At 39.8% G+C, this 24,396-nt stretch overlaps 2 protein-coding genes across 9 annotated transcripts in view; both read right to left on the reverse strand.

Moving 5' to 3' along the window:
- Positions 1-1,200: 1,200 nt before the first annotated feature.
- ZBTB24 (zinc finger and BTB domain containing 24) lies at positions 1,201-11,087 on the reverse strand. 6 transcript variants are annotated; one of them, XM_048935548.1, is made up of 7 exons: positions 10,970-11,081; positions 8,299-9,298; positions 7,717-7,884; positions 7,469-7,552; positions 6,843-6,926; positions 4,378-4,459; positions 1,201-3,502 (listed from the first exon to the last, which is right to left on the reverse strand). In XM_048935548.1, the coding sequence occupies exons 2-7, from the start codon at positions 9,269-9,271 to the stop codon at positions 2,866-2,868; spliced, it is 2,028 nt and encodes a 675-aa protein (XP_048791505.1). In that variant the 5' UTR covers positions 9,272-9,298; positions 10,970-11,081; the 3' UTR covers positions 1,201-2,865. The 6 variants fall into 6 exon arrangements, 4 of the variants coding, with proteins under 4 accessions (XP_048791505.1, XP_048791506.1, XP_048791507.1 ...); XM_048935549.1 differs by lacking the exon at positions 10,970-11,081 and adding an exon at positions 10,583-10,952; XR_007374969.1 differs by having other exon boundaries at positions 3,472-3,502; positions 6,843-7,005; positions 10,970-11,086.
- Positions 11,088-11,218: 131 nt separating this feature from the next.
- AK9 (adenylate kinase 9) overlaps positions 11,219-24,396 on the reverse strand; it is a 55,369-nt gene continuing 42,191 nt past the window's right edge. For 2 of the 3 annotated variants that reach the window (XM_048935543.1, XM_048935544.1), the window contains 10 exons: positions 22,268-22,481; positions 21,160-21,361; positions 20,583-20,729; positions 18,831-19,051; positions 16,939-17,135; positions 16,164-16,333; positions 14,752-14,850; positions 14,568-14,670; positions 13,505-13,619; positions 11,219-11,439 (listed from right to left, as the gene is read on the reverse strand). In XM_048935543.1, the coding sequence (XP_048791500.1) occupies positions 11,237-11,439; positions 13,505-13,619; positions 14,568-14,670; positions 14,752-14,850; positions 16,164-16,333; positions 16,939-17,135; positions 18,831-19,051; positions 20,583-20,729; positions 21,160-21,361; positions 22,268-22,481 (1,671 nt within the window). In that variant the 3' untranslated portion in view covers positions 11,219-11,236. Of the gene's footprint in view, positions 11,440-13,504; positions 13,620-14,567; positions 14,671-14,751; positions 14,851-16,163; positions 16,334-16,938; positions 17,136-18,830; positions 19,052-20,582; positions 20,730-21,159; positions 21,362-22,267; positions 22,482-24,396 lie in introns of those variants that run through there. The other variant, XM_048935545.1, reaches the window with a different exon arrangement.

The raw sequence follows: 24,396 nt of genomic DNA on the forward strand, positions 1-24,396 counted from the left end.
ATTTCAGATTACCTGCACTGTAGGTAAAAATCAAAGTTGTTAGTATGAAACCATCAGACTATTTATCTCAAATGCTGCTTCTCTTTAGTGACAGAAAACATGCACACTACATTTCTCTGTTCCGAAAGGGGGAAAAATAAGGTGAAAACCCTAATTAGAGTTCTGCTGTGGGATGCACTGATGACTGGAATGAGAGCAACAGGCCACCAAGGTGACTAAAAAGCTGCAGTTGACATAGCTGAGTTTGTTCAGGTCTTAGGAGAATGCTTTGGGAGGACCTTACTGCTGTCTTCAGCAGCCTACATGGAGGGCATGGAGAAGACAGAGCCAGACACTTCTTAGAGGTGTAGCAGTAGGACAAGAGGCAGCAGACACAAAGCAGAACATGGGGAATTCCAGTTAAACATAACAAACCTTTTTTTTTCCACTATGACTATGGTCCAGCACTGGAACTAGTGGCCTAGAAAAGTTGTGGAACTCCATCTTTGGAAATGTTCAAAACTGAGCGGGATGATGGACTAGATAGAATCTGGAAGTCCCTTCCACCCTAGTTTGTTCAGTCATTTATAAACTGGTCAGCACAAGTGGCTCTGGTCAATCATATAGAAAAACACAATAATCTAGAGGCTTGGGTTGAAAGGGATCTTAAGACCATTAAAGTTCCAGCCCTATGCCATGGGCTGGTTATCACCCCCGCAGCTCAGCTGCTCAGGGTCCCATCCAACCTGGCCTTGAGCACCTCCAGGGATGGGGCACCCAGAGCTTCTTTGGGCAGCCTGTGCCATTGCCTCACCACCCTGAGTAAAGAATTTGTTCCTAATATCTAATCTAAGCCTCCCCTCTTTTAATTTACAACCATTTTGCCTTGTTCTATCACACCATGCAGAATGTCAGCCTCCCTCCTGCTTAGAAGCACCTTTCAAGTATGGAAGGCCTCCCAGAACCTTCTCTTCTCCAGACTGAACAAGCCCAGTTCCCTCGTGTGCCAAGCACACAATAAATTTGTTTTGTTTTTACCTGGTAATCCCCGAATTTTTAGATTTTCATTTGTAAAAGCGATGTCAATGTAAATCACAACATTTTAAAACCAAAGTGAGGACTGAGAATGTTGCTTTAAGTAGCAGTGGCATCTTTATCTGGATTTTACATTAGTACACTAAGTGAGATGTTCTCAGTAGCTGAACTTGGATGCAAAGCAAAAACTCTGACATGGCATTTTATTAAGTTGTCATATCTCTTTTTGTCAGCAGTCATTAAAAACAATCTGTACACATCTAATCTAGCCAACAAAAATAGCCGTACAATTTAACGCTATATGCCCCATTTATATAGCTCATTATGCTCTGAAGTTGTTCCATTCATTGTTTGTATGGGGACATGAACAATTACCAGCTTGAACATATATTAAAAGTAACATTACATTCTGCTCTCAAAAGTACAAAAAAATAACACTTTAAATAGAAACTGGCTCCTAAGCTTAGACTGAGGCCTGTCAGGAAGAGAATTCCGCACTTCAATAGACAGTGCCTTCCACATCAAGAGCTCTTCAAAGTGCTTGGCAGAGTGCGCGAACATTACCCCACCTCATAGATGGGAAACTAAGGCACAGAGGTCAACTGCCTTGCTCACTGTCACACAGCGAGCGAGTGGTGGAATTAACAGAATGTGGGCTGTTCAGCTGTCCAGAATAATCACTGCATTGCACTGCCACCATTCAAGTGCAATGGCTGAAGCATTTCTGAGGAGCAAAACTCTTCAAGAGTACCATAAACAGAAAGGACAACTCAGAACCAAAGGCTTAAATAATTTCAACTCAAACCAAATTTGGTATTCAATAAATCAAAATGCACTTACGGGGATCACAGAATCACAGAATCACCCGGGTTGGAAGGGACCCCAAGGATCATGTAGTTCCAACCCCCCTGCCTAGCAGGGCCACCAAACATACACATTCAGATCAGGTTGCCCAGGACCCCGTCCAACCTGGCCTTAAACACGTCCAAGGACGGGGCATCCACAACCTCCCTGGGCAGCCCGTTCCAGGGCCTAACCACTCTCCTAGTAAAGAACTTCCCCCTAACATCCAACCTAAATCTTCCCTCCATCAACTTGGGGATGGTCACAGAGAAAGTTATACATTAACTCACAAAGAGAAAGTTCATTAGATGTAAGATATAAGGCGTTATCTTTGCAAATCATACTCATTATCTTAAGCTTGACAGTAATTCAGGTACTGTTGACTCCATCAGAGAAATTGTAGTTTCTGATCAGCAGACATCTTAACACTGTTCTTCAGCCAGCAAAGTACAATTCCCTAGAACATCACATGGAAATGCAAATAAGGGGTCAAGTAACTGCCCAGGAGCCATGGATTTGTGTGAGGCACAGGAAAAAAAAAGCTTTAATTGCTAGTGAGGTATGGACTAAATGGTGGAGAAATACCAACTGATAACAATAAAAAAAGTCTAAAATAAATAAGGTCAAGAAAATGGAAAGTCACCACCAAAAATCACCAAGACATGTTCAGATAAGATGATGCTGCTGAAAAGTGTTAGTCAGTCCTTAAATGGGGTCTAGGAGGGGTGAAACCAGACTCCACTCCTTCTGGTCACACTGCTGAATTGCCTTCACCTGTGCTCCAACGGCTGATCCAGTCCTTGCCTCAGGTGATTAATCAGTGGTTCAGGCCATGACTCAACAGTTCCCACACAGATGCTCATGAGCTGACTTATTTACTGACACAGACTCCTGGCAGGATTCAGAAATATATACATTTTAATTCTTGTCTTCACTAATTCAGTGAGAAGGAACTGTATCTTGGCTAGAGTGAGACGATTGACTTGATTCCTGGGCCAGCTGCATGTGCTAATCTGGATGGGAAGATCCTGCTAAATGGATTTCTCCATTTTGCCCTTGATGAGCATGGAGATGTTCTAGTGCTTCCTTGGAAAGGGTGATGACGTGCATTTGTTCAGGCTGAGCAGTCTCTATTTGGTTTGCCATCACACTGATGTTTTGGATTTGTTCCACTTGCTCCTGCTGAGCTGAAAGCAACAAGTTTTGCAACTGCTGTGGTGGCTGAGCAAGCAACGTGAGGTTAGTAGCATGCCCTGTTGCCATATTTGGGGCACTTTCTGCAGCAACAATACTAATGCCTTGATTATGACTAGGCATGAAGTTTATATTATGCACTGCATCTGCAACCAGCAATTGAATTTCCTGCCCTCCAGAGGTGGCAAGTTGATATTGCTGCAGCTGAAGAATATTTCTCACTTCCTCTGAATTAGTGTTGGTGCTTGGAGCAGTGCTGGCTTCTTGAAACTGCTTCTCCTTGCTATGAATTTTCAAGTGAGACTTCAGGTTGTCCAGACGAGCAAACTGCAAACTACATTCTGGGCAAGAAAAAGGCTTTTTGCCTGTGTGTAAGATGCAGTGTCTTCTCTTAGCACTGGAATCAGAGAAAGATTTTCCACATATCCCACAAGAATATGGCTTTTCTCCCCTGCAAAAGAACATACTTGATATCATGAAAATATTTGCTTTGAAGAGCTGCTTTATGCACCTTAATACAGAATAAGGAACTGAAATGATTATTTTCTTTTGCTGCATCATAAACACATGAGAACTGTCATAAGAACACATAAGAACATATCAAGTATTCTCTGACTTTCTATTTCTGTTCAAAATCATGAACTCCACAATGCTTTCATTTTCTTTTGCTACAGAAAGAACACAACTTCAGTTCTGTCCTAATACCAGAGGTACAAACTGCTAACTCCATCTTGACAAGGATGCAACTTACTTGCACAATTGTAAGCACTACCGTAAAATGTTTATTAACAGCATTAGCTTTAAAACTAAAGGAAATCTCTAACTCCTAATTGCTGCCTATCTCATATGGACAATAAATTAGACTGGAAATATATTCTTTTACATAAGGCTCACAGCAGTTCTCCAATTCACATTGGAAAAGCCTTTATGTAATACAGCTTTTACCCATGCCAACATCCTAAATAGTAAAAAATATGACAGACTACAGGAAAACAGGAAAATGCTCCAATAATCTTGTTACGCTATGGCTGCTATTTTGCTGTTAAATATTTACAGTATAAAGTTTTGCATAAATAACACAGCAGTAAGTGCATCATCATTAAAAAGACCCAATGCACAAAAGAAATACCTTCAACACCTTACTACACTAGTGTTGAACAGCACAACACTTTCTACTACTAGATTAAACAAAAGTGTCAGTCTTTAATCATCCATCCAAAATGCAAACAAGACTTGAACACTCTGTAACTGAACAAGCACAAGATACAGGTATCAGAACAGAAATCATATTTTTAAAGAACGTAATGAAAATTAGACATAGTTTACCTGTGAATTCTAATGTGAGTCTGAAGAGAACTTTTAGCTGTGAATGACTTGCCACAGATTTCACAAGTGAAAGGCTTCTCACCTATCAAAAAGAAACATGACATTAGTTCTCATTTAGTACTTAAAAACATTTGAAAGGTAGTTTTCCAGAGGGTGGTGGCACGGAACAGGCTGCCCAGGGCAGTGGGCATGGCCCCAAACTGCTGGAGTTCAAGGAGCATTTGGACAGTGTTCTCAGACATAAGGTTTGAATACTGGTTCATCCTGTGTGGAGCCCAGAGTTGGACTCAATGAAATCTGCAAGTCCCTTCCAGCTCAGGATGTTCTACGATTCTATGACATTTCACTGTACAAAATTATTAAGCATGTACAGACAAATGATCATGCTTCTGCCAATGGTCAGTATGGATATCCGAAACTAAACTCATCAGTAAGGGTATAGCCTCACATACCTCATTTATAAGGGTATAAAATGTTAAATGTTAAAAGTACATCACTCTATGAAGACAGACAGCCGGGTGATCCAAGCCCTCAGGGCAACAAAACATGTACCAAGGCAGATGCAGGTGACTGAAGATGGTCCACATGGAACACAGAATCTTGAAAAACGCTGCCCCTGAACTAGTAGACAGCACCAGGCTCACGTGGAACACTATGCCTATCAGTAAGCCCATACTTCCAAACCCAAAGTGTTTTATCTTAACAAGTCAGACTTCATCCTAGACCTGCAATGCCCTGAGAATATGTCCCATGTCCCTTCCCTTGGCACTGGGGTTGGAACTAGACCATGTTTAAAGGTTTCCTCCAATCCAAGTCATGCTATTTATCTAACACAGCTGGAGAAAAAAATAACTTATGTTGGATTGAATAAATTGTTTTTGTTGTTGTTTTGACTGCATTTGGAATTTTTGTGTCTAATTGAGTAGAAGCCGAGTGACCAAATTAAATAACAAAAAGCTTAAAAGAAAACAGATATTACCCAGCAAAACCAAAGCTAATTCATACCACAAGTTTTCTTTGTTGCATGCAACGTCTTTAAAAGACTAATTAGGAGAATCTGGATCACTACCATGGTAACCCATGCCACCAAAGCACAATGAAACTCGGAATGGGGCAATAGCCAGTTTTCAGTGAAGATTCACAGTGAATTCTGGCAATGAAGATTTTTAGAACTGCAATGCTTACCAACTTTCCTATGAAAAGAGGAGTAACTTCCTTAAGTTGTCTGTGTTATTATGCACAGTGCTACAAAACTGCAGCCAAAGCAGTCATATCAATGTTAACACCTGACCTCCAGGTTCCTTAGGATTTTACTCCTTGCTTTTGAGATGGAACAGATCAATTTGTATTTCTGCATTGACAATACTGGTATCTGGCCTCTTTTCTGGAAGCAATATTGACTGCAAATCAGTTTCTGCTAGAATTCAGTGAAATGTCTTTGCAACACACCTTGCTACCATGACGATCCTTCTCATTTCTCACCACCACGTTCATGTCCCATTACATTTATAGAGCTTTATCAGCATCGCATACTCTTATGTCAAAATGAACTGTGCTGTCCTCAAGAGAAAATGCAGTATTTCTAAGTATTGCAAATAAACACAAGCCTGGAAACAGAAAACACCCAAGAACACAAGTTCTGACCTTATCACAGTTTGATGTTGTATACACTCTACAAGTAATATAAGTAAGAAGAATCCAGCTTTGGAAAGAAACTATTGCCACTGTTTACAGCTATTTTAAAAGAAAAAAAAATACAAATCATTTATGCACATACTCTTCAAAGAGAAGTATTCTAAGAATCTTATGCTTTGTCATCATCAGAGGTTACATCAACACTTTTATTTGATGTTTCCCAGCCATTCAAGTACCACCTTGCTTTCAAAGTCTTAGAACATTTTTTTACATCACTTGCATTAATTTATCCCTCCTAGCCAATCTATGGCCAGAATCTGGCTTACTGCAGCATAATAAAACAGTAAACTGAAATGACTGTTTTTATGGTGAGCAGCATTTCTGCAAGCATCTACCCCCACAACCTGGAGTAGGGGGACGTACACTCTTCTAGGACGTGCGCCTTCTGTTACTACATAGCTTATGTCTAGCCTAACAAATGCTGCATGTGGCTACCCAGATAAATTCTCACTCCACGGTTTTATCACAGGAAAACTAATTGACATCTTCTCCAGCAGTTTTCTAAGGGGAGAAAAAAAAAAAAAAAAAAAAAAAAAAAAAGACCTTCCTATAACAGGTACCGCTTCTGTGCTGTTGTAACACAAGCTAAATTGTGCTTATTATGAACTCCTGATATCTTATCTCCTAATTTGAAACAGGCACCATAGTGCACAAGCATAGCCAAAGCTCTACCCAGAGAAATAAGCGTCCTTTGCCTCATATATGGTTTTGTCTGTGTTATTTCAAGTGGAAAAAAAAAGCAAAACCAACACAACAGCAGACATTATTACCTGTATGTGTTCTTAGATGTTTCTTTAACTGAGCTGCATCCATGAATTTGCGATGACACTGGTTGCATTCCGGCAATGAACGGCCTTGTCGCAATAATAAAAAAAGTGTCAGTGCATAAGTGATCCCCTTTATCTCTTCTGTGATCTTTGTTAAAGCACTTTCCTGTAAAATAACCACTTTGGTATAATACGAAGATAAAACAAAAGGTGATTCACTGCCTTGTCTCTGTCTTGTCATACAAACCAGCAGAACGACGCACCCCTATTTCTCTATTTATTCTTAGCATAGTAAAAGAGGGAACTGAGAACTATTTCCCCCCTCAAACATACTTTCTCTCTCAGCATGTATGCAACATGGGCTGCAGGGCTAAAATGTTTTATGGTAAATACAGCACAATTTTTAAACATCAGAAGGGTCTTCCTCAATTAGCTACCTTTGTAGACATTCCATTTATTATTCACTATTCTGTTTTTTCAATCCTATTCATTGTTACATTGAGATATCATGTAGCATGGTAACAAAGCCTATATGCATCACTGAAGAAGAACATTCAGCCTTAGTTGATCTTTACAAGGACAAATCAGCACAGACTGTCAGCCAGCTCTTAAACTAAAGCTCGTTATACCTGTATGTACTCGATAATGGCTCTTGAGCTGTCTCTTTTGGCTGAAGTATTTCCCACACTGATCACATGTAAAAGACTTTTGCCCTGTGAAGAAAATCACTTATTAAAATGCAACCCGCATCTAACGTAAGTATAAAAAGGAAAAAAAATAAAATCAAATCAACACACATGAGAAAGAGCAGAAATACTTCTTTTTCTACAAAGGCGTATTCTTGCAGGGAGAGTTAGCTTTGCTTTGCAATATTTACCTGTATGTAGGCTCATGTGTTCCAGAAGAGAGTGCTTTGTTGTCAGAGCCTTATTGCAGACAGTGCATGTGTATGGCCGCTCTCCCGTGTGCATCCGCTCATGGACCTGAAGAGAGTGCTTCTGGGAAAAGCCTTTGCCACATTCACTGCACTTGTAAGGGCGCTCTCCTAAAATCAGATTTGTCAGCATAGATGCATTACTTCTCAATAAATATTCTAAGCTGATAGTGAGACTCACTGGAATCTAGTATCTACATAAAATGACTTGTTAAAAGAGATAAGGAGAATGAGAAGAAAGAGAAAAGCTTCACATGGCAATAAAAATTATTCAAGTATTGCCATATTACTCAAAGTTTGAATAGAGAAATGATTACCTAAACTGGAATCAAGATGTGAAGGCTATGAAGCCTGTTGATAAGAATAAAACAGCAGAGAGTTTCAGAAACACACCGTAACAATTTGGATTGGTGTGCTCTTCTGGGCAGCTCTTGCTACAGACAACAGCCCACACTTCAACAAGTGGCTCACACTGTGCAACAGCGCTAAATCCTCTACTGAAAGAGACAATCTCTCACCGCTTACCTGTGTGACTTCTCTGATGAATAGCTAAAAAGTGATTATATTTAAATACTTTGCCACAGTCTTTACAACGAGCCTCAGAACCTGTACGTTTTCTTTTTCCATCAGTTCTCTTTGCCAGTCCTTTTTCATCCTCTTCACCAAGAAGTTTATAATCTTTTAGTTTGATTGACCTCCTTAGCCTACGTTTGCTGTAACGGCTCTGAGCACTCTGCATTCCTTCCGACCTGGGATCACAATTCTCATCTTTTTCAGCTGACAGATTGGCAGCAGGTTCTGATCCACCAGCAGGTTGTGTTTCTTCTGCATCTTTCCTTGCTGGATCTTGTTCACTGACAACTATTCCTTCTGCTGCCATGTCTTTTTTCATAAAATTTTGTTTATTTTGCATCGAGTTATTCTCCTTCAGCTGCACATCTTCAGCAAAATTTGCTCCTGGTTTTTCCTCTTGGACAATATTGATCTTCCTCGGTCGCCCCCGTTTTCGCTTGGGCAGCTCTTCACTTTTTTTGTCACCTGCAGTAAGCGCTACAGAGGTGCTGCTGTTGGAAGGGATTGGCAGTGTGCCTCCGGGGCTGCGGCTGACCTGGTACTCATTGTAGGCCTTCAGCAAGTCGTTCACCTTCAGGAGCTGTGCAGTAGCTATAATCTGTTCCGAGCTTTTCTCAGTAGCATGGATATAACCCGTGTAAATAAATTCCAGCAGTGCTCCAAAGGCATCAGCAACCATTCCTTCCAGCATGTAAATCGACTGCCCTATGTCGCCCTCCTCTACAAACATCATTGAAAAGTATTCACTGCTGGCAGCGAGCAAAGCTTTATGGGCTCTGAATTGCACATTTTCCACTATTAGAGTAATGTCACAAAGAAAATCTTTCTTCCTTTGTTCTTCAAAGTTAGCTAGAACGGTATGTTTGTGAGTTTTGGAGTGGATGACGACCAGTTTCTCAGAAGGGTCAGGAGACATTTCTGCCATTTTTATTGTGTATATGCAAGGAGGCACCTGCAAGGACAGAATAAGTTAAACAAATCTTAGAAGTCAGTGTTACAAGACATCAAATATCATTTTGTTCATTAGTCAAGAGAGTTCAACAATTTCTGAAGCAATTCTGAAGCTTCTGAACTGTTTGTATAAAGTCAGCTCTAATGCCGGCAGAGATTTTCTTCTTCAGAATGTCTTAAAATCCTAAGAAATGACCACAGATAGCTTCTTCCTAGATCAGTTACAGCCAACTGTTTCAGCTGTTTAGCTCTAATGTACCACGAACTGTATGGCCACCCCTTCTGAGAACTCCTCTTTCACAACTAAAACAAACAGAACTCTTTGTTCGCAGCTCCTAAGCAGAAGCAAACAAACAAAAAAAAGTCAACCACAGCCACATTGCTGCAGATGCCCTATTTTGCCCTGAAATCCCGTGATTGTGAATAAAACATTACCAGCATTGGTTTGGCAGAACTCCGTGCCCTCCTGAAAGCTGATCTTTCAGAAGGCTTACCTTCTAAGCTTCACCCTATGGATGTTGTTTTTGTTTTCTTAAGATCTCTGTCTAAAATAGGGCTGAGTATGCCAAACGTTAACTGTTAATCTATCTTTAATAAATAATGAAGATCAAGCAATTTCAGAAGAATTCTGAAATGAAATGAAAATGAAAATACTACGGAAGACCCATGCTAGAACCATAGGATCATAGAATCATAGAACGGCCTGGGTTGAAAAGGACCACAATGATCATCTAGTTTCAACCCCCCCGCTATGTGCAGGGTCACCAAACACCAGACCAGGCTGCCCAGAGCCACATCCAGCCTGGTCTTGAATGCCTCCAGGGATGGGGCATTTCCTGAGGGTCAGCTGAGCCAAAAGTGAAACTACTTAACTACCTGCCACTTGAAGTTATAGGTTCTGTATTTTAGACAGAAGTACACCTATGAACACCTCTAAGTGCTCAGTGAAGGCAGCAGCTCTAACCAGCTGCAGGAAGGCTGTACGAAGCATCACACAGTAGGCTCAGATGACACCTAAGGGTGAGCAGAGCAGCTCACAAGCCGTTTAGCTCCAGTCACCAAACAGCTCATGCCAAAGCTAAAGCACAATCCCGTGCACAGCTGAAGGAACCCATGAAGCCCACCCAGCCCAGCCTGACCAGAAGTTACAGCGTGCCACTGCAGGCACTGCCCAAGCACCCCTTGAGGAGAGGAGCACAAGCACCAACCAACCCTCTGGTAGCCTGGTCCGGTATCAGACCACCCTCGTGGTAAATAACCTTTCCTTAGACCCTACATCCCCTACCCTCACAATCTCCCCCGTCGGGCGGAACCTATGCGATGGGCTGGGATCACAGGAAGGAAGGACGGACTTCGGCGTTCAGTCGCGGAACGCCGCTCTCGGGCACGCTAACCCAGCACACCGGGGTCAGAGCACGCACGGGGTTGCAGCCGCACGGCCAGCAGCGCCGCGCCCAACGCACGCCTCCCGGCACAAGCAACGCCCGCAGACCCCGTGCGGCGCGGGCAACGAAGGGGAGCGGGGCCCGCGGCCCACGCCGAGGAAGAGAAGCAGCCTCAGGGTCACCGCCGCGCCCGCCTCCCGCCCGGCCCCACGCTAGGCCCGGGCCCGGCCGCTCCTCCCGAGAGCTCGGGACCGGTGCGAGGCCGCCGGGGCCGGGCCAGCACTCACCGCTCCGCCGCTACCGCCGCCGCCGCAACTTCCGGCGCCGTGACGTCGGACGGCGGCAGCGACCGCCCCAGCAGCGGGGCCGTCGGGTGTAGGTGGGTGTGGAGAGAGCTATAGCAGCACGCTTGGAAGGAAAACGTTTTATTTTCAGCTTTAAGTTTAGCGGTGCTGTAGGCATAACAGTTGTCCCGGCGGCATACAGCTCCGCTCCGCGAGTTAATAAAGACAGTACCTGAAAAAAAAAAAACCAACAAAACAACGCAGTCCGAACTAGACAAAGCTTGGGCTGGCGTCTTTCAGCGACAGGAAGGTCTGCAGCTTGAGGTCAAAGCCGAGCGGTCGGTGCTGGGGCTCCATGTACTCGCGCTGCATCGCCCTCCCCAGGTAGGGGATGAGCTCGCAGTGCTCGCTGAGCCGCGCCAGCCGCTTGCGGTACGCCTGTCTCCTGTACGCCGGGCTGCGGGCGTTGTGCGCTGCGAGAACAGAGAGTCCTGTGTGAGATTGCGGCTGCGGCACGGGCAGTGATAGTACTGAGTCTGCAGCCGTGTCTCGTGCGGGTAACAGTGCGGGAGGCCTCCAAAGTGGAACACGGGAAGTTCCATTCGAAAGTGAGGGAAACAGATCCCTTCCAAACCCTTCGATCCTGCAAAAGGGTTAATCAGGGCAGCGTGCAGTCTTCCTGAGCGCCATCTGGCAGCTCAGCAAACGTAGCATGGCCATATTTCCGTGTGTAAACTAATCCGTTTGCCCAGAGCCAGGCGAGCTCCCCATCATTTTTGGAATTTCTGCATCCTAGCTCAATTATCTATGATCTAAATATTTTGCCCATAAAAAAATCAAGAGCTGACTGTATATCTCCAGTATTTCAGAAGAGGAAGGAAATGTCAAAGCCTCGTTTACAGTGAGGACAGTAATGCTTTTTTCCTCTTACCTCTGCCCTAAACCATATTTTGGGGTATATTAGTGCTGAGTGCCACCCCTCAGAGTGTCTGTTCTTGTTACATAGGCAAAGGGCAGTCAGGGGCTTAGGACAGACAAATCCTAACCATAACCTAGGAGATGGTATTTTATATTTCATAACCAAGACTGAGCAGCACAAAGAGCTATGGAACACTTCAGCCCACTTCAGCTTTAAAATGTAGACAGCCTTATTCTACAGGTGTTAAGTCTGAAGGGCACTAAGGCACTACTATAGGGATGTGCAATTTCTTACTCCTTTTCCAGGAGTAAATCTCTCTTCATTTATAATTGATGACCTGCACTTTCTCTTCTCAGGTAGCGAAGGCAATACAGGATTGTTAGGAAAGCTGCAGGAGCAACTAGGCCACTGTTTCTTGTTCTCTATTTGAATGTGAAATAAGAGGGTGCAGTGACATTTCTTACTTCAGTTAGAAATGGGTTTGAAACATTTACAAAGGGCCCTGACATGAAGCATTTGAATCATGTGAATCATGTTTTTGAACAGGAACAACAAGAGTCCTTTGAGGAGACAATAAGTAATGCTATATTTGCAAAGGAGGTTTTTCAGTATACTAGAACACTATGTCTTAAAGTTTTAAACAGTTCTGCACAGTCTGAGAAGGGGAAAACCTGTTTTCCTGGATTCCTGTGGTCAAAATGTCAGTACATGAGAAGAGTTTTGTTGCACTTGCATAACATTTTCACTTCATCATCTGATTTAATAATGCAACATATAAGAAAAGCATTCCAAGCATGGACATAATTATATTAGGAGCTGGGCTAACAATAGAAAAAAAGAAGAAAAAAAATACTTTGTAGATAAAGCAAGCTACAGTATAGAAACATTTTTTCTGGTTCAAAGGCTGTACATTTATAAAGGGGCTTGTATGGTGCCTATGCTGCTCAGTGGTCTTCCTTAACAAAGCTGCACTAGCAAAAGCCTGTGGCAGTCCAAGAAAACCGGGAAGGGCTCTTGAAGCTGCAAGGGGAAACACTGAATGTGAAAAACTGCAGACATAATAAAGATTGCAACTATCTGGAAATATAAGGAAAAAGTTATGAAAACAAAAGGCAAATCACCAGACAGATTGGCTCATCAAAGCCAAAACCGATGGGCTGAAGAAATCTCTAGGAGTATACTGGAAACCAGAGCACTCTGAAACTCCCAGATAATATTTCAGGAGTCCTCAATCACAGTGATTTCAGTCATTTTAAAGACAATTCCAGTCGTTTGTGACTAGTTCCAGCAAATCTGGTGCAACCTAGATAAATAATCTTTTTGTTTCAAAACTCGTTGATCCATGTTAGGAATATTATCAAGACTACTGGGTTGTCGGTGATAAAATGTTATTCAGATCTCATTATTTATGAGCCTATCTATCTGCCTATCCTATTTACCTTATTTTTCTCCCTGCTCTATGCATGTTCCCCAGAAACATGGCAGTGTGTACTTAAACCAGTATATAATGGTATTTTCCCATATTGGGCATTAAGAAAACAATAGACATTAATTATCAATGTTGAATCAGATGATTTACTGCAGTTATTTAATTTACTATATTTTACTTTATACACTACCTTTTAGATGGCAGGCCACAAAAAGGAGAGCAGTTCTTCTTACACTTAGAAATGGGAACTTTGGCTTTAAGCATCCTACTTCATTCAGAGCTTTTATTAGAGAAATTGATACTCCCTAAAGAAATAGAAGTTTTGGAAGACCATCACAAAGATTTAAAAGAAAAACATGTCAAAATCCAGATCCTGTTGTCAAGCAAATCTAAGTATCTAAGATGATATCTAATGATAAAGCAAACAAACCAACAAAAAATCCCAGCGGGGGAGGTTTAGGTTAGATATTAGGAGGAAATTTTTCACACAGAGGGTGGTGACACACTGGAACAGGTTGCCCAAGGAGGCTGTGGATGCCCCATCCCTGGAGGCATTCAAGGCCAGGCTGGATGTGGCTCTGGGCAGCCTGGTCTGGTGGTTGGTGACCCTGCACATAGCGGGGGGGGGGGGGGGGAGGGGGGGTTGAAACTGGACAATCATTGTGGTCCTTGTCAACCCAGGCCATTCTATGATTCTGTGAACAACCAAATATAAAACTGGGAGGAAAGTGACTGTGAATCATCTTTTTATTTCATAACCACATCTCAAAATGCAACCAGCTATCCTTAAATGACTCCAGATATAGGCTTGGGACTATCCTAGTTTTAAAAATAAAAGCAAAATGCAGTGTTACAAGATACGATAAGCAAAAGAGATTTAAAATCTATTTTTTATTTTTGCAGTTTCTTATTTCCCTCTGGTGAATATACTCTTTTTTTTGTTTATTTGTTTGTTTTGTTGCTGTTTTTGCCATTAAAATTACTAGTATCTATTATTTTAGATGTTCTAAAAATTTATCTCAATTTTAAAAACACTATTTTCAATTCAATACAGTCCCATTAGGAATCATAAGACTCATAGTGCATTAAAAAACACACACACACAAGAAAACAAACCACAAAAAAGCCCCAACAACCATCCAACAATAAAAACTACAACAACAAATCAAAACTGGTGTTAATCAAACACACACAGTTTGGTGTATGCTATACATTGCAAAATCATGTTTTTTAAAAAAGAAGCAACAACTGACCTGCTCAAGGTATCCAGCCATGGGAAGTGCAGTGAGTAGTATTGGCTCCCTTACAGGAGGGAGCTTATGTGGAAGCTTCAGATTCCAATACTTCTCTGGTAACCTAACCAGATAAAAAATAAGTGCTTTAGAGATGTATAAATTGTAACATGATTAAAGTTTGCAGTGCAGCTAGTATATTCACCTCATAAACTTCAGAAGTTTTTCTTCACTTTCAAAAACATACAGCTTATCCTGGTATTTTGCAGCGTACTCAGTGTTGCCAGGCACCAAAGCTTCATATCTGAAGAGACAGAGGAAGAATGAATATTAATTTAGAAGAAATGTAAAGCATCACTTGCGTGCTCTAAACTCACCAGACACTGAGAGCCTTCTGGTAACTCAGCAATTACAGGCACTACAAAACAGTAGTGATCAGGTTGTCCATGCTTCCATTACATTACTGGCAGGTACAAGGATCAAAATCTGAGTGAGTCCCTGCCTTAAAATCTGCTTATAAATGGACTTTCATTGAACCACTCTAGATAAAATGCCAACTGTGGTTATTTAAAAGATTAAGACTGGACAGCACAAAATTGATTGTTAATGGTTGTACCTCAATGAGAAATTACTGCATACTGAGGAAATAAGTGTGACTTTATGGTGAAGCTTATTCTCATCTCTAGTCAGCTCTGGGGAAAGAGGTCCATGCATTTTAATCAATTCTGTTTAAGCACAGGCTTACATCAATTGACATTATCCAAAACACAAAATAAATGATCCTAGGCTCAAGGAAATGCTGACCTATAAATCTTTCATTCTCAATTTTCAGTAGGTGATCATTTGGCCAACCTGAGTCTCCACTAGGTAAGTCTGCCTTACAGTTGTTCAAGGGTTTTGGAAGAACATCCAACCCTCCTTCTTTCATTTACAGGTGTACAGGAATTGATATTTAAAATGCTTCAGATGTAGCTCAGCCTAGTTACTTGAAATTCTCTAGACCACACTGCAAAGGAAAGGGAGCTGATAGGCTTTCAGCCTCAAAATAAAGACTAATACAGAATCTTAGAACAGCTAAAGCACCAATGTTTTTAGTGCCCACCACTGCAAGAAAACAAATGAAGAAGAGAAGCAAAAGCTTTGGAAAAAAGCTGGTCAGGTGTGCTGCTTATCTCCAGTTTTCACAGTATAACTAGTGCCATTCCTTTCCACATTGCATGCTTGGCTTTGCTTCCTGTGAAAGCTGAAAGCATAAGGAAGACAGAGACAATGCTATGTACCTATATTTTATATTGAAGTGGAATTATGGCAGGAGTGGAATGCAAACTCATATTCAACGAAGCCTTCCAAGGTCCCACAACTTTGACATTTTGTACTTGAAGTTTACTTACTGTGCAAGCTGTCCCGTTTCAGTCTGAAACCAGTAGTCATGTATGTTTCAAAAGGATATTTTATATAGATTTCCAAAGCCACAGGTGCAATGTAGAGGATTGTGATTGCTTTCCCTATCCAAACCCTGAATACTTTTAAAAAGTACTTTCAAAGTATTTCCTCATTAACATGTTAATATGGGACACATAGTCTGCAATTTGTATTATGAAAATAGTGATGATGTACCTCTGTTTTCCATCTAGGTAAGTGACTGGACAGTATCCTTGCATTTCAGCACTTTTAGGGAATAAGGCCTTCACTTCTGCTGCTGTCAGTTTTTGTGGTAACTTATCTGGAGGTGGAAGAGGGTGAGGTGCCAGTGGTGGCACATAAATCTCTGGTCTGCTCAAGAATTTCTGTAGAAGAAATTAAATGTTTTTATAATGAAAGAAGCACTATAAGATTGTTAACCACACAATCACAGAATTGCAGAGTTGGAAGGCACCTGTAAAGATGGAGTCCAAACCCCCTGCTAAAGCAGGTTCTCTACAGTAAGTCAAACTCCAGAATAATGGCTCACTCAATTTCAATATTTCTTCTACATCACCTCTCCTAATGTGCTGGCATTGCTGCTACTCTTGGGTAACTCATTTGTTTTCCAACCCACTCTCAGTTGAAGTCATCACTATCCACCCACCACTATCACTATCCATTGTTACCATTAGTTGTTTCCTACCCCCAGCCCACTACCAAACAGATGGAGAAAGGAGAAAAAGGTTGCTTTAAAATTAATCTTTCATCTGTGTCAATTTGTAAGAGGTGCACAGGTTTGAATGGGACTCTGCTACGTTTCATCTGACTGGACACTGGATAGCAAAGTATACAAACCAAAAGTGAGAATACTAATAAAACTAGTCAAAATTGAATTACACTTTGCTTGTTTCTGTACTGAATCAAAGAATCCAAGAAACAATGCTTCCTCCCTCAGTAATTCAGTCCACACAAGGTTTTTGACACTTACTTTCAATTCTTCCTGTGAAGCCATTTTGTAATAGTGTGCTCGAAACTCTGCAGCAAACTGTAGTGACGATGTTACAGAGCAGTCAACTAGTTCACCCTTGTCTGCAAGGCTGACAGGACAGTACTGTCCAAACTCTCCCAGCCGATACTGCAGCTCTTCTGGGGTGATGCATAAATCAGCAATGCTGGCTGCTTTTCCTGTTAACAAAAATAATCAATGGTATCATAGAATCCTAGAATAGCCTGGTTGAAAAGTGCCACAGTGATCATCTCGTTTCAACCCCCCTGCTGTGTGCAGGGTCGCCAACCACCAGACCAGGCTGCCCAGAGCCACATCCAGCCTGGCCTTGAATGCCTCCAGGGATGGGGCATCCACAGCCTCCTTGGGCAACCTGTTCCAGTGTGTCACCACCCTCTGTGTGAAAAACTTCCTCCTAATATCTAACCTAAACCTCTTCTGTCTCACTTATGACCATTCCCCCTTGTCCTATCACTATCCACCCTCGTAAACAGTCGTTCCCCCTCCTGTTTATACACTCCCTTAAAGTACTGGAAAGCCACAATGAGGTCTCTCTGGAGTCTTCTCCAAGCTAAACAAGCCCACTTCCATCAACCTTTCCTCATAGGAGAGATGCTCCAGCCCTCCTTAATCATTCATTTTATTAACGGAAGACAGAAATATAAAGCATTTCTGTGTAAAAACATCACAGTTTAAATGTTACAGTTTATCATATTAAAATATGTAATAACAGAAATAAACCAAAATAGCAATTTTTATTTATCAATATTAAAATGAAGTTGCAACTCAATTTACCAGTTAATTGTAATAAAAATTTGCTAGAATTCACTTACTGGAATAGTCATTTATTATATGACATACAGTGCATGCTTAGCATACACTAGTACATTTTCCCTAGAACAGTGTTATTTATAATTTGTTTTACTCCTTTGTGTTGCTAAGGAACATTTCACTATTATATTTCTTTACATTGTTGAAAAAGAGTACAAGGCTTGAGGAAAGCTTCCTGTTTATTTATGCACATCTTGCAAATGCTACAATCTGTCTGGACAAAATATATTCAAAATCTTGAACAAAATGTCATATAAAACCCAAGCTACTTAAAACTCTTCTTCCCAAGCTTTAGACTCTTGACTGATACTTATAATAGTGCAGCCACCGAAATGTTAAAGACCAAAAGATGAGTACGAGATAAGGAAGATAAGACAAGTTTGCCTTTTAGAAGAATCCTTGTTTAACAGTACATGCATTTTTGAAGGGCACACACTTAACCTTGACCAAAACTGACACATGCAAATTCAAGTGGGAGCCATGCCATTTTAGACTAATTCATCCCTCCGTACAGAAATTAACTCAAATGGCACAGTTAACCTTCATTCTGAATTTATAGTTAATATTTTTCCATTCCTTTCCCTTTCCTCTACTGGCACATCAATAAATCTGCAAGTCATAATTCCCTTGTACATGCTGGGGTTCCCTTTTTGTTATCACTAAAGTTGAGAAATCACTATTTTCATAATATAAATTGCAGACTATGTGTGCCATATTAACATGTTATCACTAAAGTTGAGAATCTGTCCTGTCAGCCTTGCAAACAAGAGCCATGGACTGCAAAACCACAGCTGATTTCTCTTTGCTGTACTATGTTACCTAGTTCTTTGGAAGATGACTGTATGCTGAGTTGTAGTTGCTTTTTTCTTTGCTGTCATCAAAATACCTCTCAAGCTCTGTTCAGAGGATATCAAGGAATTTGCGGCATGCGTGTGCCCAAGAACTAGCTTCATCCAAAACAAGTTTAAGTTGAATTTAAACACAGTCATTACATTACAGCTTCTTAAATGAATATTATTCTGAGCAACTTTGTTTTTCTTTACCTTCTCTTATTCTTTCCAGGTATATCTGGATTTCTTTAACAATCACTTGAACTTCCTGCAGAACTCTGTCCCATATCCACCACTTGCTCTGAAATGCATCAATCACGCACCAGTTCTGATGCTCTTTCTTATAATAAGTCCTAATTGCGTCAATATGTTGCCTATAGTAGGAATTTTTAATTGCCAGAATCTGTGAGCTGTCATGTACAGGGTAGGAAGGTCTGAAGGGAACAAAAAAAATAGCGCTGACTTAATAGGAATGTGAAGATTAAATCATTTCATTGAAATTTGAATGTAAATATAAGAATTCATTTCAAGGGTTTTTGGTTTGTCTGTTTTTGTTTTGTTTTTTTTTTGAGATTTTGCTTATTTGAAATTATAAATCATATTTGAGAAATACAACTTCCATATTAAGAATATTGAGCTTTATTGTCATTTCAGTAATAAGCTGCTGACCAGGAAGTTACATTCAGAAACAAATATGTTTCTGTTCATGTCCCAAATACATTCTGTAAAGGTTTTTTGAACATGTCAGCACACTCTAGCTGACACACACTATCAGTATACCATGAAATGCTACTCTACAAAATCTTACGAGACTCTTCAAATGAATTCATTGCGAAACAGGCTTAGTTTTAGATTATATTACTTGAAATCAAGAAGTAACCATCATTCCTAGATACATTTTGCAAATTGTATATCTGTCACATTTCCATGTATATACATAAATAATCTATTTAACCTTTAGAAATCTTACTCAAGACCAGAAGAGAAATTTTCACTTGAACATAGAAACATCTACTGCACTGGTTGTTATTTAAAAGATTTTAAAAAATAGATATAAACTTCTATTTTGATAGGATTCATTTCTCTGTAAGTTGTACTTTTCAGAAATATTGTACATTTGTTATATATTTAAACTTATAAAATATAATCAGTTTGATATTTAGAATTGAAATGTTAAAGTAAATATTTTCAAAGAGATGCCATTAATTTAATTTTTGGCAGTGCAAATTGTCTTCAAGTTTTTAGTAAACAATTATGCATCATACTGATTACTCGATAAAACAAGAGACAAAATGAAAGGGACAAGCAATAATGCTCTAAGCTATTTGAAACTTCTTAGAAACACTTCCTCTAATGAGAACCAGGTCCTTATACAATTCAATTTTAAGCTGAACGTTCTGTTCTTTTTAATTATCTGTTGGTTTATAAACTACTTACTGCTCTTCTTCAAAAACAACAAGTGGCTCTTCAAACAAAGATTTCAGTTTGTTTCTAAGTTTCTAGTTTGTTGACTAATTCACAAATTGTACATTATTAAAATATACATTATTTCCACATTTCTTAAAAGAAAACAAAAACTTAAAGAATAGAGTTCATTAGGTGAAGCATCAATTTCTCTTATGATGGTAATAATTGAACTGGTGAATAATAAACTTCAGCAGCAGCAGCGAACTAATAATAATTCTGATAATGGTTTCAATAAAATCAATTAAACTAAGCAGTGGGTGCATGCCCTTGCTTATCTACATCCTCAGTCATGCGCTCTGGGGATCTATCTAGAGAACGCCACAAGTCTCTCTGGCAACTTATGTCTCTGCTTCTGGTCTATGGAAATTAAAGCATTAGACGGTGCAAGGCCTGGTGCCCTTATCTTCTCATATGTAAAATATAACCTCTCTGCACCAAGGCACGCACACAGAGAGGTGACAAAATTATGTGAATAAAAGTATAAGAGAGCATCACTACCTATTTGTGCTTTCTTTGTCCAGCAGAGCTCTTCTGAATACTTCCTTTGCATCCATTTCTAACTCAAAGATTTTCACAGGAATTATTCTAGCTGATTCCAAGAGGTTTACTTGTTTTCTCGTTACAGGGTATCCATCAATAACAACTCTGCATACAACCAGAAACAGAAATACAGTTTTTCTAAGTCAATTACTAATAAATCATTAAGGCTACGTATACTCTGAGTACATTCTCAATGGAGACAGAAGTCTATTCCCAAGCAATTAAATCAGTGCTGCCCTGACTTGACTCAGTCTTCCCTCAGAGGAGTTAAAATTAATACAATAAAATAGTGACAATAAGAAATAGTAAAAAATAAATGAAATACACAACGGGCAAAAGATTAATAATGTAAGTGTACGGCAGATTTCCAAATTCCAACATATCCATCATTCAGAAGCGTGATTTTAACTATTTGAAATGCCTGTATGGATTGGGAGAAGGAAATTTAAAGTAAAAAAATAAATTGACTTACAGTGAAAAATAAATTGATTTGATTTCCCCCAAAGAAGAAGGCCAAGGAAGACTTTGTGCTTACCCAATGGTAGCACACACACGATCCATCAGAGCCACATCCAGGGCCTGGATGGCCAGCTCATCAGGTACGGTCAGCCCTCTGTGAAGATGCCACTTTAAATGAAGCCCCAACTCACTCTCTGGCTGATTGTTTAACACGAGCCGTATGGCATCTCCCATGCTCAGCCTACGTAGTCCATACACATTTTCAAATTTCTTGGCAACTGCAAAACATTTTGATTTCAACAAACAGCTTTTATGCAGACAACGTCAAAACCCAGCAGTCTGTTAGAGCCTATCTTTAGCCTTAGAAGCTGAGTGCTCATTCCTTGGGTCATTTCCATACGTAACCTTGGTAAGCAGGTACCTAGCTCTGGTTAGATCCTTTAAGAACCCAAAGCTTTCCATGTGTGCAGAGTGTGCCCAATGCACTGACACTATTCAGTTTATCTCAAACCTCAGCAGCCACAGTAAATATCTTACAAAATACACTTTTTCTACTGCCTCCTTTAGAGAACAGCCTGACAGTTTCAGATCACTCACGCTGGAAACGGGAAATATGGTTAGAATTTCCTCTTTAATATGAAATCATTTAAACCCTTCTCTTTCTAGCACTCTAAGCTAATCATTAAGTTGTGATCTAAGCTGAATTTTCTTCTCCTCTAGTTAAAAGCAGAGACCTGGGGATTGAAGAAGTCATGGAAGGAGAAGAAAAAAGAGGGAAGAGGAAGGAAGAGGCAACAGAGCGGTAGATGTGGAATTTTGGGTTCTGGGCCACAATCCTAGAAATACTCTTTTCATCATACTGATTAAAGGAAATAACAACCAACTAGAAAATAACTAGAAATAATAAAAAATGTTTAAGTAATACAAATCTAGATTTTCTAAGCACCAGTCTATGTCAATAACAACTTCATAAGAAGCTGGGAATAAAATTAAGATGGGAAATGCATAAGTACCTGGCTGTAAAATGATACAGTAGAGAGTGTAACTGTAGGACTCTATGCCTAGCATGAAAAGCAGGAAGACCTAGCATATTAAAGGCTCATGATTTTTTTAGTAGCAGCCATGGCAGACACAGTCTCAATCATTAGATAATCTTCTGCTTTATAGAGAATATTGGCTCCTACCTGTAGTCTTCCCAGATTTTGGAGGTCCCACGATTGCAATCTTAACTGGCACAGGTGGTTTAGGCTTCGGCTGACAAATATATTTGATGGGATTGTTCATAAATGTTTCTCTGTTTTTTTTACTTGAAAAAAAATAAACATATTGTCGATGAATTACAGGAAAGAGTGTGTTTTCATAGTTTTGTGCTGGCTTGATTATCTCTCCTTCGTTTAGCTGCAGAACATACAAAATATGAAGCAGTTGATTAGATTTGGCATAGCCTCCGCACTCTCCATCCTACAAAAGTAGCTTTATGGGCAAGTAAAGAAGTACCAACTGCACTCTGTATTTTGAAATGCATAGAGACAGATTTTGTACAAGTCTGTGGAATTTCTATATGCAATTTCTGTACAAAAAGGTGGACACCAAGGGGAGAAAGAATATTCACTATTTCCAGCAGGTGGTACCATAACACTTTCTGTCTATCAGAAAAGTAATCACAGAGGTATAACAGTACGTTTTAATTTTCAAAGAATTGATGACATTTCTATCAAGGATAAATAAATAAATATAATGTCTCTGTAAATTACAAAAGAGTCACATTATTTGCCTGACGGTAGAAGATACACTGAGAATATTTTACGAATAAAATGGAAAAGAATACCAATACATACACTGTGATGAAATGTAAAACTAATGAAAGCTAATAAAATACATACGCTGGTGATGGAATCTTTTTGAACACATGAGACAACCACTAGGATTTCTATAGACCTGATGGCTAATCGAGATGCAAGAGAAGCACCAATGGCAAAACTGATAATTGCAGAAATACTAAATGAATTTCTTGCACCACTGCTATGGAAGAATTTTGTCATGTCTTTTGTTATTGCCTTTCTTTGAGGAACCGCCTTACAGTGTCAGATGTTTTTAGAACAAACTAGAGATATCTGTAGAAAAAAGATTGCAAAGACCAGATGGCATTCACCTGACAGTTCAAAGGGGACTCAGAAGTGAAATCGTAACTGACTGATGTGTAACTTATTGCTGTCCTTCCACAAAAAAACGTACGTGGAAAAAGTGACCATATTTATTTGAAAGGCCTCCAGGATGAATCCTGGCATCCACAGTCCAGTAAATCTGAGCTTGTATTGAGCAAATTGAAATATATTAAGGAAAAAATCAGTAGTCATAGGCAATACATATGAAATAAGGAGGAGATGCCAACTCAGCTTCTTCTGCGGAATGAAATCATACCTCACAAATCTATTAGTATTCTTTGAATAGTTAGTTAACTTACAAATAAGATGATCTTGTTACAGTAAGATAAGAGTCTGTTTACTGCATGGCATTATCTTGACAGACCTTCTCTAATTCTTAGGTTCCCATTGTCACACAAAGTCATTTCTGAGTGCTTGCCTTCAATTTATAAGAATGCCTGGAGTCTGATCTACTGTATATTTGCTCACAATCCTCTTTCAGCTCATCATCTTTCTCTGCTTATCTAATCAGTTGCATAACTACTTCCCCTCTTCAATTTAATCTAAATGTAGTCGTCATATATTCTACCTGCCCTTCTTCAAAAAGCCCTCTAGTCCTTAATCAACTTAATCATTTCATTTGTACATCATAAAATATCCTCAAAATGATCTTATTTTTCTTTCCTTATTGATAGCATGTACATTTCTTACTGGCAGCACGCTTCTCTGATTTCATCTAATGGCTTCCTAGGACTTCCTTCATTCTTCCAACTCAACTATTGCTTTTTAGTTGGTTAAAAAAAATAATAATAAAAAAAACCCACTACACAGCACAAATGAACAAATTGGAGAAATGGATTAACAAAAATGTAGTTACTTTAACAGGCTGATTGTTAAGGTCTAGCATATAGGAACCAATAAGAATTTCACTTGGTATACATAGACATGAATACTTTCTGACCTCAACTTTCCAGATCTCTAGAAAGTATGAAATTAGATTTACTGCTCTTTAAAATTCATACATATTCATTCATACATATTATTGCTGATGAATTAAATACATTTAACATTCAATATGTTAATACATACGGTGTTTTACTTCTTTTGCTACTTTGAGGGTTGGTGGCCATTTACATAGTCTAACACTTCATAATACCAAGGCTTGATGT

This window comes from Lagopus muta, chromosome 2 (assembly GCF_023343835.1).
Source record: "Lagopus muta isolate bLagMut1 chromosome 2, bLagMut1 primary, whole genome shotgun sequence".
NCBI classification, from domain to species: Eukaryota; Metazoa; Chordata; class Aves; order Galliformes; family Phasianidae; genus Lagopus; species Lagopus muta.